Here is a 17,104-nt window from a genome sequence, read left to right on the forward strand (position 1 = left end):
ATCCGCTGACATCGTCATTTCTATTACACCTGCAGTTCCTTTTACGGGTTACGCAATTTAATGTTCCGATATTTGTCTTGCGTCAATTTTATCGCACTTGTCATTCCTTCGTGTCCACTGAATTTCCTCGCAAATTAATTCATTCACTCGAGAAACTAAAAGATATTGTTTCGAATCTTCCTAACGAACGTTCCCTTGCGAGTGTTTTTAATCGGATATCAATTTTCCATCAAAATAACAAGCTTTTACACCGACTTGAAATAATAAGATACATTTTTATTTGACCATTATTTCTTTGCGATAATAATACAATTGTTGCATCGGGCACGTAAAAATACCTAAATCTAACAAATTTTCATCGAGGCGTAACAAAACACACGAAAATGGATCGGCATGTTCGAATCTAAATAAAAAATCCGAAGGAAACCTTCGACGATATTTTTATAATAAAACTTAGCCTCACCTTCACCCAAAAACCAAGTTCGTCGCACCTCCCCATTTTCCCCCCACATTTTTCCCAACCTTCCCACCGAATCATTGAACAAAGCACAACTACGCTCCCCATTAAGCGTCATGTCGCAGCTACCACATACTGCGATGTACATTTAAGAACAAGCTATTACGCAACAGCGAACAACTCCGGTGGTGCGCTATTTGCGGCCATAATGTCTTCCACTTAAGGTCGGGGAAGGACCTTGCCCCCTATTACGTCGCATCGAGGGCGAAACGCGATGTTCAAGTGGCTGGAGGAAGAAAGAAAAGAAGTTGTATAGACAACTAGAAAGAACGCCTAGTTAACGAGTATCAGAAGAATCAGAGTGGTCCATGGCCCAGATCCGATGCCCTTCCACGCTGCTGTATAAAACGCATCATCCACTCGCGATCGCCGCTTTTGCACGAGCACACGCCTTAGGGACAAACGTCGAACGACGCTAACCAGTGATAGTAATGGTCGTGAAGGATCTTGTCGACTTGACTTTAGTCTTGGATTAATCGAGAACAGCCTGGAAGAAGAACGAATCATCGGTCCAGGTGCCAAAGTGTTGATGTGCGCCGCCCTCTTCTGCTTCCTTCTGGTCTTCATCGTGGTTGCCATCGTTGTTCTCTTGGTGTTTAAGCCTATCTACGTCTGGGAGATGAAAAGCGTGGAATAGAAACTTGTCCGAAGACTTCTGATTCTTCAGCAATGAGATTCTAAACGTTCGAACATAACACTTAGAAATGTTATAATATAAAACACCTATGATACTTTGGTGCACTTCCTTTGAAGATTCTTTACTTCTGAAGAGCTATTTCGAAATATTCGATTGAAATATTTCAAAAATAGTATTTACAAGTACTTAGAAGTACTCGAGCGCTAAAGAACTGAATCTACGGTAGCGAGGAAGGGTTCAAGAAATAAAGACACGCGATGACGAAGGTTGTAGCTGTCACATTGTTTGCTCTGGGTCTGCTGACCCTGGCGAACTGTCAGGGATCCTTGCTAGAGATGTCTCAACAACTGTGGACGAAGCTTTTATCAGGAGGATTCTCTAAAGCTGGCAAGCTAGATCCACTAAAGGTGCCGGTAATCAAAGTGGATCAATCCGAAGGAAACACCAGCTACAGAATAATTCTTCGGAACGTGGAGATCACTGGACTAAACGAATCCACACTGGACAGCATCCACATAGCTCGAGGCCGATTGAAATCGAACCTCAGCGAGCTAGAAGCTGGCTACGTGAGCTACAGCGACCTGAGAGATCTGGACTCCATCAGATACAGATTCCATACATTGATCAAGGAACCTAAAGAACAAAACGAAAGCTTCGAGGCCATTGTCTCTGCCACTAATCAAGAGAACAAGTTCGTGGCTAGTGCCAGAGAGCAAGAGAGTCGTTTCGAAAGACTCAGACAATACGATCCCTTCTTGATGAAGATTCAAGCGGAGAAGATGAAGGAACCAGCGACTGATCGCCCTCAGAGTAATCACAAACTGCATCGAGAATCTGGATTTGGGACTTACAGCATGGAAGACGCAAAGGTTCTCTCAAAATCGGACACCAGTCGAATTATAGAGAACCTGAGGTACCCTTCTGACGTTCAAATGATTTACGCGATGAGCGCAATAAATTCTGGTTTCAACTCGAAGAATTCTGAGCAGAAACAGGATTACGATAGATCCAGATCGGCTTCTTACGATGGTCGGAACAAAGAACACGGCAGACAGAGTTATAGAAGAGAGAATTCCGCCAGGGGAAGAACCGAGGAACGTCACGAGGATGTTGAGACTTCAGCATCAGAGAACGTGGAGAGTACGGTGACGGGTCAGAGGTTTGTTCCTGGACAGATTAGCAGAGAACAGGCGTATGGTAAAGAATCGAAACGTCTAGAGGAACAACCAGGTTATATCGACATAGTTTACGCGGATGAGAACCGTAATGGCGGCGTGAGGCGTTTTGGGAACGACAGAATGAAATCTAAGGGGGATGCAAGAGTGTTTGGTACGAAGGATGCTTCAAAGGTAACGAAATAATTTTACTTGTTGAAGGAACGAAGATTTTTGTAATGTTCTTTCGAAGAGGAGATGTTTGATTTGCTAATTTCGTAGAAAAGTCGATGATAACAATTTTCCTACGTGTTTCCTATAAGTTAATCGACTTATACTCCTCTTCCTGCTTTTCATGTTGCGAGTTTCCGCTAGAAAGTAAAATAAAAAGGGATAACATTCATTTTTCTATAACTTCCTGGTATTTAATAAATAGTACGCGCTATACTAATGCGATTAGGTAGAGAGATAATATAACAATTCTACATTAAATAGCAGCGTTTGAAGATACGTGTGAACCTACTGTCGTAGATACGTTAATTTGAGATAGTAGATAGAATTGTAGAATTATTTTTCTAGCGATTATGTTAGGACCACCATCTTGTAAATAAGTAAAATTACCATCACGATGAAACGAATTTTTTAATACGTTAAAAATCCAGCCACAAATCTATGAAAACGTATAATAATTTTTTAGAAACGTTGTATGGAAATTTGTAAAAGTTGCGCGGGAAATCTTAGAAACGGTATCGAGAAACTCTTGAATGTAATTTACGGAATATTTTGAAAAATCCTACGGAAGCATTAAAAGTTCCTAAGAAATAGTAGAAAATTCTTAAAATGTTAAGAATTTCTGAAATAAACCGCTAGACAAATTTTTAAACTCCGTGAAATCCTAAAATTTTCTTTCTGGGAAGCTGATCGAAAAAACTTTAGAAAGAGGCAATAATACGTACCTTTGTCAGAGTCAGCATTTAATCATCAGAAAATTAGCAGGTACTCGAACCAACGATTTAACGTCAACCTCGTTATTCTTAAACGCCATAATAGCAATTTACTATTATAAATAGATATTGCTATGTATATATACCTTCATCTTGTTGCTAAGCCGCAGTAAAGTAGTTAACCGATGTAAACAGGATATCCTCGAGAATAAACGGGTTATTAGTCGCAACTGTACCGAGGGAGAATCCTTGACGAAGAGGAACGACGCGGTTAAGGCGGCCATAGAGGCAAAGAGATTGGATGGTTTGTCTAGATACGCGAAAAACTATCAGGAGAAGCAAGGATACTTCGAAGAAGGGATGCAATTGGTCTATCATTATGGTGGAATGGATCGAAAGAATCCTGGGGAAGAGAAACTTGCTCAAGGGGCTAGATACAAGCGCGCTCATAGAGGCAATGATACCGATGTAAGTACACACTATGTTCTTCTTAGTGTGCAATTCGTATCTCTACTTGTTTTAGTTATGGAGCTATTTCCCTTTTTTCTTTTTTTTTTATTTTTTTGTCGTTCGTTAGAACTTGAGAAGAATTTCTCACGGATTTTCAAATCGACATGGTCACTTTTCTTCTTTCTTATTTTAAATAATTAATCTGAATTGTTATTCTACCGAATTCTGTTATTCTATTTACTATTCTATTATTATTCTATTTATTATTATTCTCGGTAAGGTTTCTAATTATCTTTCAATTTCTTTTCTACCGATTTCCAAGGATGATGTTATGCACGTCATTATGAAAATCAGAATTCCCCTGCTTCGCGTGAAATCCGATTATCATCTGATGGGTAAAGTTGGCCAGGAACTAGTGAGAGGAAACGGGCAGCTAAATGGCAACTTCAGTGAGTGTGTTCTTTGTGTCAAGTTTATTGGTTGCGGGAAAAAAGTGTTGGTTCTTGATTGTTACTTTCTCCTAGTGCGTAATATTTTTACTTATGATGGAAATTTTGTCGCGAAAAACAAGTTTTATGATAGGAAATTTATAGTTACAAAGAGAATGACAATAATGTTAAAGATCGAGGAAGAATTAAAAGAACTACTCTAAACAGAGAAGAATAATTATAAAAATTAGTCGATATTTTTAAAATAATATTTGTTGATTTGAACGAATGTAGCCGATGTCGTTGGCGACTTCACGATCGAATTGAAAAAAACCAGTGGACAGGATGCGTTAATTGTTCGCGCAGCAAGAAGCAAATTGAATTCCAGGAAGCAAAATGTCTCTCTTCAAGGAATGAACGAAGAGGGACCAGTAAAGTCCATTCTAAGTCACAGTGAGTTTTTTGTGTTATTTATATTTTCTCTAATCATTGACTCTTCTAATTAAATCTGACTCACACAATATATATATATATATATATATTAATATGTCATACTAAATATAGTATTTCTTTGAAAGAAGATTTTAATCTTTCAAAGCGATAAAAAGCTATGTCTAAAACATTCACGAAAACATAACGCGTTACAAATAAAATTTCAACTCAAAGTGAAAATATAATGCGAAAGCAGAAATAAAATTGGTCGTTAAAAAATTATTGCCGCAAATTATTGATTAAAAATGATTATTAGATCAAAGATGGAGTTAATAACAATGAAATATTATGTACTTGAGGAAATATTTATTTTGCCTGTAAGTGGGAAACGGTGGGAACAAAGCAATTACGGGACATTATGTAAAAGCTTCTCATTTGTCCTCGTTACGTCATAGAACCGGTATTCTTCCTTAATTAGCAGGCGACGTGAAAAACGCCGGAAAAAGTGGAATTTTATAGAGAAAAGCGACGTGAATGGATTTAAAAAGTGGCGGTTGAATATCGACGACCGATGATGTATGCTGCATGTTAAAATCGTGGAACGTGGCAGGCATGCGTGTAATTACATAAAATATGAGAATCATAGAAAGAAAAACGTTTCCTTTGAAAAGAATCAACGTGAAAATACGTTCATAAAATTCTTTTTACAATCGATCTATTTTAAATCGGTCAATTAACAAATCTTTAAATTTCCGTAAATTCACAAATTCACAAACATCTTCGCGTCTAATTATTAAAAATATCCTCATAATCTTTCGTACGTAGCCTGTGGACAATTATGCAAATTAGTATTCTTAGATGCAAGAGAAAAGAGATCGACGTATACGTAAGAAACCTAAAGACGAATTTGTTGCACACTTTGGATATTACGATCAACACTTTAATTTAGATATTTTATATAGTTTCCCATATCATGTGCTTTCTATGGACTATATCTTTAAATCTCCCATAAATGCATGAAAAATAACTTGTATAAATATTCGACAAACATTTTCATAATCATTATGGATCAATTATTCCACGAGAACTAATCGATTTCACTAATTCCGTTGTCGCGATGGATTATTTCGCTCGCTATCGAAAGAAATGCACGTTTCGCGTACGTTACTAGGAAACAATGGAAGAAAGTAAAAGTGCTTGGGTGTATTGACATCGATCGAGCGAAGTAAAAGTATGTCCACTTTCAATGGACGTCTTAATGCACCCCATGACCATCCATGCGCGACATCCAACGTATTAACTCGCTTAATCATAGATTCACGATTGACTTTCGACCATAGGTTTGATGGCTGCAGAAGCGGTAGCCGCCATGCTTGCCGATGACCTGGCTACCAAGGCCCTCAACGACAAAACGGCGGACGCGATGATTTATAGGATGTACAAAAACCTTCCGGTCAATTAAAGTGGCGTCGAGGACATTCTACCGTTCAATTGGACTTTTGTAATTCTCACAGGTTTATATCGTATAAAGTACGTTGACGCATAATGCTCAAAACAATTGTTTCAAGATGATTGTATCAAAAAAAAAAAAAAAAAAAAAGAAAATTGGAAAAGCACACACAGGTTCAAAAAGATAGCACAGGTTTAAGGAATTTCCTATGAATTTTTAACATTGAATTACCGAAAGATTTTTAGACTTCACTATTTAAGCAAATATTTTTATTTCCTTCAACGTTAGGTTTCTTAAATAATCGTTTGAAATATTAATCAATAAAATGCATGCTTCTATTTATTTACTTATTTATTTGTTTCTGTTCATAGTTACAGAACCGATTAATTTATTAGTAACGTTATATTCTATTTTATCTTCTACAACGTAGCTCGTGTTTTAACGTTATATTCAAGTTTATACATATATTTATTACACACATGTTTTACATTACATACGCGTATTAGAAATACCTTATAATTTATATACCACAAGTCAATCTAGCTTAGTTCGTAGAATTTGTACTTAGACTGCTAAATCATTTGTCCCTTCGTTGCTAAAGAAATAAAATTGTCAGCTCGTTCAATATGGAAACGATCCGGTACACGCGTTATCTCACGACCTTTAGCCGCAGAAACCGGAAACTCCTCTGCGTAGCCGATCACGTTCCCCGAGTTGTGTCACCGTGTGATTGCAGTGGCGCGATTTGCAAACGGGTTCCCGAACGTTACATGCCGTTTACACCATACGCGGCACCATCGCCAAACCAGTTGGGATCCGTCGGATTTTACATAATCGCATTTGGGAAATTCAGCGAGTTGCAATAACGTTCATCGACTCGGGGAAAGTAGTTGTGAAACGTGTAGAAATTTCATAAAATCTGGAGGCTGCAGCGATTTTTCTTTACGCTTTTCGTTTTTTAATCGATCGTGCAATCTTGTCGTTGCTCTGCATTTCGTAATTTTCCTTAGATTTAGATATCGATGGAAACATCGGTTTTAGCGTTATACCGTTAGCTTTAGAATATCAATATCGTTTTTAGCAGAATATTACATGTAATTAGGGTATGGTAGGTGGTAAATAATGTTTCAACGCTTTCATTATAACGCATAGTTGAATAACGCGAAGTAATATCGATTAGCTATTGATTTTTGCAATGCCGTAAATCGAAAGAAAAGATGGCTACGTTTTTCGACCTTTTAACGCAAGAAACACTGGCGTGACGCTTGATAATATACAAAGTAAAATACCAGTAGTATATAAAAAATTAAATTATCGTTGGAATCTTCAAAAGACGCACTGTAGTAAATTTATAAAATTTCTGAAGATCACGAATTAGTCGTTTGTTTCTCCTTAGTTTCGTAGTTTTAGCGTTAAAATGGAAATATAATATTCAAGGACTTGGAAATGGTTTCCTTTCGAGAGAGAAGTAATTGCATTAGAATGTGGCACACGTTATACGTGTTAAATTTTTTCAAACTTTTGTTCTCTTTTTGATCGCTGGTCAAAACCGTGTCGACCAAATAGCAATTATGCGTTATACGGATATATAGATCGTTATATCGTTAGGTATTTGAACAATGGAACATGAACGATGTAAAAAAGAATGAATTAAATGTAACGCGTACCAAGACAGTGGCCTGTGCATTTATTGATCGCACAACGATCTAACTTGGATTGTGCAATCTAAAGCTATACATCTATAGTATACATCTAAAAGCTATTTTCCAGGATGAAAGGGTTAATACAATTAATATAGATAATATTTATATGGAGAATATGCTATAAAGTTAGAACTGAATTACGGAAAATGGTTACACTGTTATGTATAATAACGATAATAGCGATAGAGTAAAGGAAATGTAGAATCTGTATCACGAAATAGAAATATATACTCTTAACAAAACGCATATAATAATTGTAGAAATAATTCATGCATAAGAATACATAAATGTACTAATATTATAGTAAATATGTATACACATATTGATATGTAAGAATCTTCTAACGTATTGGAGATTTAAGATGTGAAATAAAAAGATTTATCTAGGCAATAAGTTTAATATGTTTTTCATAGTCTGTAAATTGTTCGTTACAATCTATTTCAATCTATAACATGAAGCTATATTTTTAAAATAATAATTTCTCCTTCGAACAACGTTACATATTAGCGAAAGAAATTTATTACAAAGGGAATAAACACATCGTTAAAATAATGTCAAATCTCTACGATATATTTTCGATGGAACAGATGAAAGAAATAGTTAGGAAACTTTCAACGCCGAAGGATTCCATCACGTCTGAAAAAGAAGGAAATTCTGTTTCAACAACCCGAAACACAGAAGGTTTGCGTCATTTCACGATTAGCATTAACAGAAAAAGATAATTAACAGTTTCACGTCTGGAACTTTCTGCAAAACATCGCATAAAGTGATTCACGATATTTGTGACCTAAATGTGGCAAGGCTTTGCGTGCCAACTATTGCAAAAGCTTAGGAAAGCACTCGAAATTTTTCCATCGTTTCACACCCAACGATAACATCTTTCTCGAACAATCGTTTGCTCGAACTATTATCTTTTATCCTACTCTTTCGAAATTACGAATTATTACACGAAACATTAGGCGGAATTTGCGACAAGGACGCAATGATTGTCAGATTAACGACGAATCATTGCAAGGAGAATTATTATCGCGATTCTTGGCCAGTTGCGAGAGAAATTATTGCGATGGGAGGATGTCGCTAAAGGAAACCGTAATTGACGGAAGAAATTACTTGATGCAAAAAAAAAATTCAAATTAGAATTCCGTTGTTCGATGGATTATAATTTAGTGAGAATTTTACTTGCTATTATTTTATTCATTTTATTCTATTAGAGGATTGTTATCAGAGAATTTTTCTTTCCAATTACTTTATGATTACCCACAATTATTTATGGATAAACATATTTGTTTATAGATAGCAGAAATTAATTTTTAAACATACAGAACACGTCCTTTATAACTAGACAAATCAGTATTTTTATAAACAGAATATAATTTCTAGAATTTCCCTTACAGAAAAGGATTAAGTTTCTTATATTTTCAATTTTTTCAACTATGTCTCACTTATTTTAACAACTCTTTTGTGCTATGAATATCAATTAAAAATATCTGTCAAGTCAGTATGTTTCTTCTCTCTATGAATATATTATAAACGTATATTGCCTGCTTACTATATACTATTTACTATATACTTAGCATGTTTTACAGAGGTAAATCATTAATCGAGAGTAATTCGACGATTTTTAGCGCGAGACATTACTACTTTCTACAGTCGATTTGATTATTATAAGCATGATATTATATAAATGTAAAATCGATTACTTTGGAATTTATAGCCTAAACATGGCAAGTCTTTTAAATAATTAATGATTCTTACTTTCCAAAAGTTGACCACAGGGAAGCTTGTGACAATTGTGCAACGTGCGTTAATCATATAATTCATTCTCGACGTACCAATTAATTTTTCATTCGCTATTGAATCTTTCAACAAAAATTAATCGAAATTAAGATCTATTACTAAACGATTAACCCTGATTAATTCAAATCACAAGCAAAACCCTTTTAGTTATACATTCAATTCAATATATAAATATTTAATTTACGGAGTTACTCGGCAATTGTGTTCATTATGCTATTCCCAACAATTATTTGCAATGTTTTGATTATAAGGAACCTTGATAAAATCAATCGATTAATCGATTCAGTATAATACGTTAAAGATTCGCTCGAGCACTCTACTCACGAGAACATCCTTCGGACACTCTCAACAAAGTCTGACTGGACGAATTTCAATGGCCCAACTTTTATTTTCTTTGCACGTATCTGACATAATAGCCAATTACAAATGCAAATGCATGCAACGAAGGAAAATAACATCGACAAAGCGCAGATTGTCCAATTAGCTTGAATCCATATTATTTTTTAACATACAATGCGATACGATAAACTTAAGAACGGAAGTTCCTTTTTATTTACATAAAAATAAAATTGAATTGGCAAAATTGAATTCGATATTAGGGTTATATCGTTAACGATTGACTTTATTTGTCAGAAATATTGTACGAAATTTACTCTTCTAAGGAAGACTGGAGAGAAGAAGAAGATAACACTCGCCATGCTTTTAGCACAGGATTAAAAACTAAAAGCTTGTAATAAAGCTTGTAAAGCGGTAATAGAAACATAGGAAAGGGACCAAGTAAATAAATAGGAACAGGAATGCCCAAATACCAAAAACTCTGTCAGAACAATTAATAATAATAAATAAAAGCAATTAATGATAATAAATGGTAGTATACAACCCGAGGGAAAGATAAAGATATTGAAAATATTTTATTAAACGGATATAGCAAACATTCGTATCTACTATCCTGACGAACAGAAGTGGAATGAAAATACTAAAAAATTCACCGCTGCAAGAATAAACAAAGCAAGATCTAGATTAACACTGAATATACTTTATCGAGTAAAAACAGAAAAACACCTTATTAATTTTTCTCACCGAAGAAGAAGAAAATGTACAGGGTATCGAGCGAAAACAATGAAAAATCCCACGTTACCTCGTCGTTACCTTCTGTGTCTAATCCTGACCTACCTTCGCGCGATTCCGCGTAGAAGCACCGCGAATTCTATCAAATGGAATACGGTGTGCATGGCTACGGCCCTGACTGAGTTAAAAGAAGGCATTCTACCGTGATAAATTCACCATTACGGCGAGTGGGGCGGCATACAGTCGGAGAAAGTGGCGTTAGTTGATATATACCCAGGCAACGCGGGCCATCGCACGCATTTTCAATATCGCTCTCGCTAATTTCAATCGGTGGAGATAAATCACGTCCTCCTGACACCGGCCAGCGACAGGATGACGTTGTTGATCGGATTGTTCCTGATTGCCAGCTGGACCGGAGCTGCCTTTTCCGAACTACGTGAGTACCATTTTCATCTTCACGCTTCTAAATCCTGTTACGGACTTGAAGTAACATTTGCATCTGGTTTTGTTCAAACGTCGTTGTATCTTGGGAAACGATGACATGTTTCGTCCGCTAGATGTTCTAAGGAGCGCTATTCTTCGTATATTTTATGCATTTTGTGCATATTATGAACGTTCTATACAATTTTGCATCTTCAAATTTCGCATAGATGGATAAAAAACCGCGGTTTCGTAATTACTAATGCGACATAATAGACGCTACTCGATTCCAAACGTCGCGATACTTCATAGCTGTTACTTAAAAGATGTTTAACACAACTTGCATCCAAGAAGAACGTTTGCCATGTCCTGGCTAAGTAAACTGAAACGTCAATGATACCTTTACTACGTTGATCTGATCTTTCTCAGTGTTGAAACGTTGATACGGACACGCGATTATCCACCACTCGTGTATAGAAACGTTTCAAGGACGATATTAATGAAAATTGATTCCTAATATGGTAACTATTGTCATGGTTCGACTTCGTTATTGATAGGTATTTACGTACATAATAAAATTAACTTCTCATAGTTTGAGGATTTTCTGGGAATCTTACAAGAATATCAAGCATTTTGACAAATAAAATAATTTAAGATTGTTTGTCTTTAGGAGAATATCCCGCTTAGAGTAGTTTATGTCACAACACGAAATACGTAGTTCAATAAAGTAGTTAAGTAGTTTAGTTAAAGTACTTCGAGTATTTTTGTACCACTTTTATTTTACAAGTATATTGTCAGTTTAAATGTTATAAACATAAGTACATATTTTACAAAGCCTTTTGGTAAATCTATCTTCAGTTTAATTACTACGGATCTAAAGTGCAAAACTTATAAGACAAAATTTCTTTTACCAACAGTGTTAAAACGTTCCTGAAAAAGTTACCCCACTAAATCCTTTTTATTTACGATGCAACGTAGCGAAGTTCTTATTGCTTCGATAAAATAAAGAAAAAAACAATAAGATACGTACGATGTTTGGGAAAAAAGATGGAACAGGCGAGATATTTAAAAAATTTATCGTCCGAAGAACTTTCGATGTTGTGTAGCTATAACTTGACACCTGTAAACATCTGTTAAAGGTGCGTTGTGTAAAATGACGTTGCGTGACGTAACGAACGTGTTGGACGGTTCTGGTTTTCGACGTGAATGCAATCGACCGTGACGAAAGAAATTGCTCAAAGAACAAAATCAAACTTTGTTCTTCGAATGTCTTTTACTTTCGAGCGTATATGAATTTTGTTGCCCAATAAAAATAGAAAACGTTGGCGAAACAAGGAAGCAACGTAGCAGATATCCAAACGAAACGCGAAAAATTTCTTACGGGGAGAAGATTGAAAATAATGTCATCAAAATATTCGAAAATATTAAATTATTTTACATACGAAATCTCACACGATCCTTATTCGACGTTTTATAGAAAATAAAAATAAAAAGATAAGAAAGAAGCTAAATGTTAAAATATAAGAAAATAGAAACAAAAGACAAAATATTTTCATAAAATACTACCAAGCGTTAAAATACTTTCGTAAGTCACTGTACATATTTCTCTAATTTTGTCGTACAAATCTCTCGAGTTCTAATCACGCGCAATATGGTGGGATACGCATGAAGGAACGATAATTCTACTGTTAAACCAACCCTTAGCCCCAATCAACGTTATTGTCACCTCGTTTCACTCTCAACTTCATGCTTCGAGTTTTACGATGGAACTCTTTTTATCGGTCGTTTAGAAATTCGGGTCGAACGGACCGGCTGCAGGTCGTAAGGACATTCTCGAAGAACGATCAATCGTCCTCAACGGTCCGCTCTTTCTAGCTATCGGCGATCTATCAATCAGTAACAACGCGGCGCCGCGCCGATCCCGTTGATCCCCTGTATCGATCGATCCTTTCTCGAACACGTGTGTTTTCTTCTCTCCTGCCTTCGGACTCTTCAGCACTGAGAATTCGCCTTTACGGTCGTAGAAAGAGCATGGACACTCGCCAACGTAATTTCACTTTCTACCGAACGTCTATTCACTTTCGATTTTAAGCCTGGCCTCCAGCAACTGGCAAAAAGACGCTCACCGTGACTCTTTGGTCATCAACCATCGTTGATCGTTCAATCGCCCAAGGTTTGCACGTTGTTCGTAGACTCTTCACGCAGTGCGTTGCATATATTGTTCGTCGTTCGTACAGTGGTGGACAAAAGGAAATTTGTAGAATAAGAAATATAAAAAGACGCGATCATTTTGCAAAATCGATTTATATCTGGTGGTGGACAAAAGGGAATTTGTAGAATAAAAAATATAAAAAGATGCGATCATTTTGCAAAATCGATTTAAATCTGGTGGTGGACAAAAGGAAATTTGTAGACTAAACAATAACAAGACTAAACAATAAAAAGACGCGATCATTTTGCAAAATCGATTTTTATCTGGTGGTGGAAAAAAGGAAATTTATTGAATAAGAAATATAAAAAGACACGATCATTTTGCAAAATCGATTTATATCTGGTGGTGGACAAAAGGAAATTTATAGAATAAGAAATATAAAAAGACGCGATCATTTTGCAAAACCGATTTATATCTCGTGGTGGAAAAAAGGAAATTTATTGAATAAGAAATATAAAAAGACGCGATCATTTTGCAAAATCGATTTATATCTGGTAGGAGCAATTATTTCTAATCTCTCTCTTTTTGTTTGTTACGTTTAATAATAAACGACTGTTATCGGCATGGTAAAATGTTTATGGGAAATATCACGGAAACTGAAATAATGGACGAAAAGTAATTATATAGATACTTAACTGTTTAATGATGTATGTATATTATTTATTGTAGCGAGGCTTAAAGTCTAATGCGGTCTTCGTTTACATAGGTACACGTTGAGTAGAATTTCGTTTGCTCTTTTAACGTGTTACTTATAACAATGTTCGCAGTGTTTCCGATTAATCGTTCGATGAGTGAGATTAATCGAATTCGTCTTGGATATTAAAATAAGCGTTTGCGTTGGTTAGCTGGTAGGAAAGTAGGTCATTTAAATTGCTTAAGCTGCGTCCAGCTAAAATAATTATAGGTTCTACAAACACGCGAGTCGTTGCTTTTCACCGATTGGAATGTCAGGACCCCTTTCGCAACGTAAATGGAAGTTTCGCTATGTCACGCCGGTTAGACGCATTCTTCTGCAAACGTTTTCATATTGCATCTAAAGAAATTGTTAATTAAACGTTTTATACGATGAACGAACATCATTTGAATTCCTAAGTAATAATATAAAACAAACATTTTCTTACTTCGCTATCCATGTTCACAAATATTTAATTTCCAAGAAAGAAAAGATTTCTAACAGATTCCCTTACGTAATTCGAATATTTTTCATAACGAAACAAATGACATATTTTTGTAAACAAATTTTTTACACATTTCATAAATTATCTGATTGTTCTATTCAACGAAAAATGATAAAATCGTTAAGGAGAAGCACATAATTTATAACTTGTCAATTTGCTATTATTATCAACTGTTAAATTATCGCCTACTAAGAGACTTCGAAGCCCTGTAACAGCGTCCATATTTAAAAAATCCAAATTCTTTCGTTCAGAAACCTTCCATCGATATCATCTATTACCAAGAAACGTTTCACTTTTCGTCGTCGCCAAAATTACACTATTACATCTGCTTTGCAGCACCTGGTGTGCAGCCTTGTCCACGAGCGCTCGACCTGCCGCAATACGACAGATGCGTGGTGCAGCAATTGAACGCTATAACGCCGTACCTGGCCAAGGGAATCCCGTCTTTGAAGTTGCCAGCCTTAGATCCTCTATTTCTACCATCGTTAACGGTGGATAGAAACTTGGATTCGCTGAAGATCAAGGCGAACATGAGCCAGATTCGCGTGTACGGCGCAACGAATTTCGTTATTAGCGATTTGAAGGCCAATCCGAATGATCTGTCGGTTCGTCTCAAAGTTCAGCTGCCCCATGTCCATGTGAATGGAGATTACGATGTACAAGGAAGATTGCTGTTACTTCCATTGAATGGAGCTGGTAGTTTCAAAGGAAACTTCAGTGAGTATCTAAATTTAAATATCTAAATATTTCTGCCTCTCGTACTATCGAATTGATTTATTGCTACAGCTAGCACGGAAGCGCAAGTAACCGCTCAAGGCAAAGAAGTCACCGATAAGAATGGAATACAAAGGATCGAGATCGATAAGCTGGTGACAAAGATTCGCGTAGGAGACGGAAACATCAGACTAAAAGCACCCCCTAGTCACACTGTAGCTGGTAACTATCTACTTAATCTGTAACTTAACTTTCGTCTCGAATCGAAAAACGAAGAGAAGCTGAGCTTAATTCGTTAAAAGAGGTTAATTCACTGGGCAATTTAATTCTTTTAAAAAATCGTCTACCGCTGTAATGCCAAATCTGTCCATATTTCTTAAAGATAATTTGAATGATCGCTTAAACGAAAATACAAATACAAAAGCCAATTGTGAATTCTGCATAAATTTCCCGTTAAACAGACATAATAACATTCTTCCTAACAATCGAAATTCAATAGTATGAAATACTTCCTTTTCTTTGGCTCGATAACTTTAAATCTGCTCCGGCAACCACAATCTGCGAGGCTTTTGTCCAACTTCCTCCCTTCTTCGTTCTTCGATCTTCCCTCTTTCCCTTCTTTTTCTCACCTTTCGCTGCAATTTCGTCTTTTCAGCTGACGCAGCGGCCACGTTTTTCAACTCGAATCCACGCTTAGTCCTGGATATCGCCAGCCCGATTATCGAGGACACAGCCGCGACTGTTAGCAGAGCATTGGCCGCCAGAGCATTAGGGGCTCTCACAAAAGAGGAATTACTTCCCTAGTCCACGTTCGCTACGTTAGGCGATCCCATAAGTAATGGTAGAGTGCGTTTAACGCGTTTCCTGTCTCGTCGATTATGAACAATCCAATAATTCGTATTCATTGAAATATGAATATTATTCAACTCGAAATTATCAATTTCAAATGATACACGTTTGGCAAATTAAATTATTAATTGTATTTAATACACGCGAAAAGTGTTGTAAAATGTGAAATGCTTGGTGTCGGATTATGTCAAGTAGCAAGTATTTGTATTTTGCAAGGTATTGTAATTTTATACTTGGACACATTTGCACATTTTCTTTGTTAATAATCTTATAAATATTTAAAAGCATATTCACTGAGCAAAGTTATTTGTCCAGACGTAACTTAAATACTACAGTTTCTTTTTCCTAATAATAATCTTTCCGATATTATAAATATTAGCACGCATATACTGCATAATTTCTTAAGTCCTATAAACGTTTCTTTCTGATTTAATGAGCATTTTTGCAACGTTCTGGAATATCAGGAACAAAATTGTCGATTTCGATATGGAAAATCAGGTCCGACAGGAAACGTATTAAAGTGAAAAACAGAGAATTTTTTAAATTGTAAGTACGTACTTAGATCGTTTTTATACTGCATATTAGATATAGCTTGATGTGATTAACTATAGTAAGTAACGAATGGTAGTTTGTTGTCGTCATAGCCTAGATCGAAAATAGCATTTTTAAACAACCAAAAAGGAGAAAGATATTTTAAATTTTGAACATTATACTTTAAATAACTGAATGTACGTTATTCTTGTTATTGTAAAATCTTGATTAATTCCTCGTTATTTGTTACAAAATACGATTACAATGAAACAATATAGAATCTGTTTGTATATATAAATGTGTACTTTCATATAGATGTCGAATATTATAAGCTTGTTATTAATTTTCAAGTGTAATTGTTAAAGCAAATCATTTTACGATCTTTTGATAAAATTTTATTATTCATGAGGCAAAATGTTTCGTTACAATTGGACGTTCCTTTGTACATTTAAAATTATTCGCCTGCTTTTGTACAAATCGTTCGACATGTTAGAACGTAATTACACAATTTCACAACTTCATTGTAAAATCATTTGTTGCAACTACGTATCGTGTTGACGCATTTTCTGTCTGGTTTCTTGTTTGTCGTTCGTTGATCGAAAACTTTTGTAATAAGCCGA

General features: G+C 35.7%; 2 protein-coding genes across 2 annotated transcripts; both read left to right on the top strand.

Moving 5' to 3' along the window:
- Nucleotides 1-3: 3 nt before the first annotated feature.
- LOC138183637 (uncharacterized) lies at nucleotides 4-7,097 on the top strand. The gene is made up of 5 exons (XM_069120872.1): nucleotides 4-2,503; nucleotides 3,448-3,720; nucleotides 4,025-4,151; nucleotides 4,425-4,583; nucleotides 5,903-7,097. The coding sequence occupies exons 1-5, from the start codon at nucleotides 1,412-1,414 to the stop codon at nucleotides 6,022-6,024; spliced, it is 1,773 nt and encodes a 590-aa protein (XP_068976973.1). The 5' UTR covers nucleotides 4-1,411; the 3' UTR covers nucleotides 6,025-7,097.
- Nucleotides 7,098-10,816: 3,719 nt separating this feature from the next.
- LOC138183649 (circadian clock-controlled protein daywake) lies at nucleotides 10,817-16,728 on the top strand. Its single transcript, XM_069120898.1, has 4 exons — nucleotides 10,817-11,016; nucleotides 14,727-15,107; nucleotides 15,177-15,326; nucleotides 15,760-16,728. Exons 1-4 carry the CDS (start codon nucleotides 10,953-10,955, stop codon nucleotides 15,906-15,908), a joined length of 744 nt encoding a protein of 247 aa, XP_068976999.1. The 5' UTR covers nucleotides 10,817-10,952; the 3' UTR covers nucleotides 15,909-16,728.
- Nucleotides 16,729-17,104: the final 376 nt, after the last annotated feature.

The sequence above is a fragment of the Bombus flavifrons genome, chromosome 9 (genome assembly GCF_040668555.2).
Source record: "Bombus flavifrons isolate JBK064 chromosome 9, iyBomFlav1_principal, whole genome shotgun sequence".
In the NCBI taxonomy this organism is placed as follows: domain Eukaryota; kingdom Metazoa; phylum Arthropoda; class Insecta; order Hymenoptera; family Apidae; genus Bombus; species Bombus flavifrons.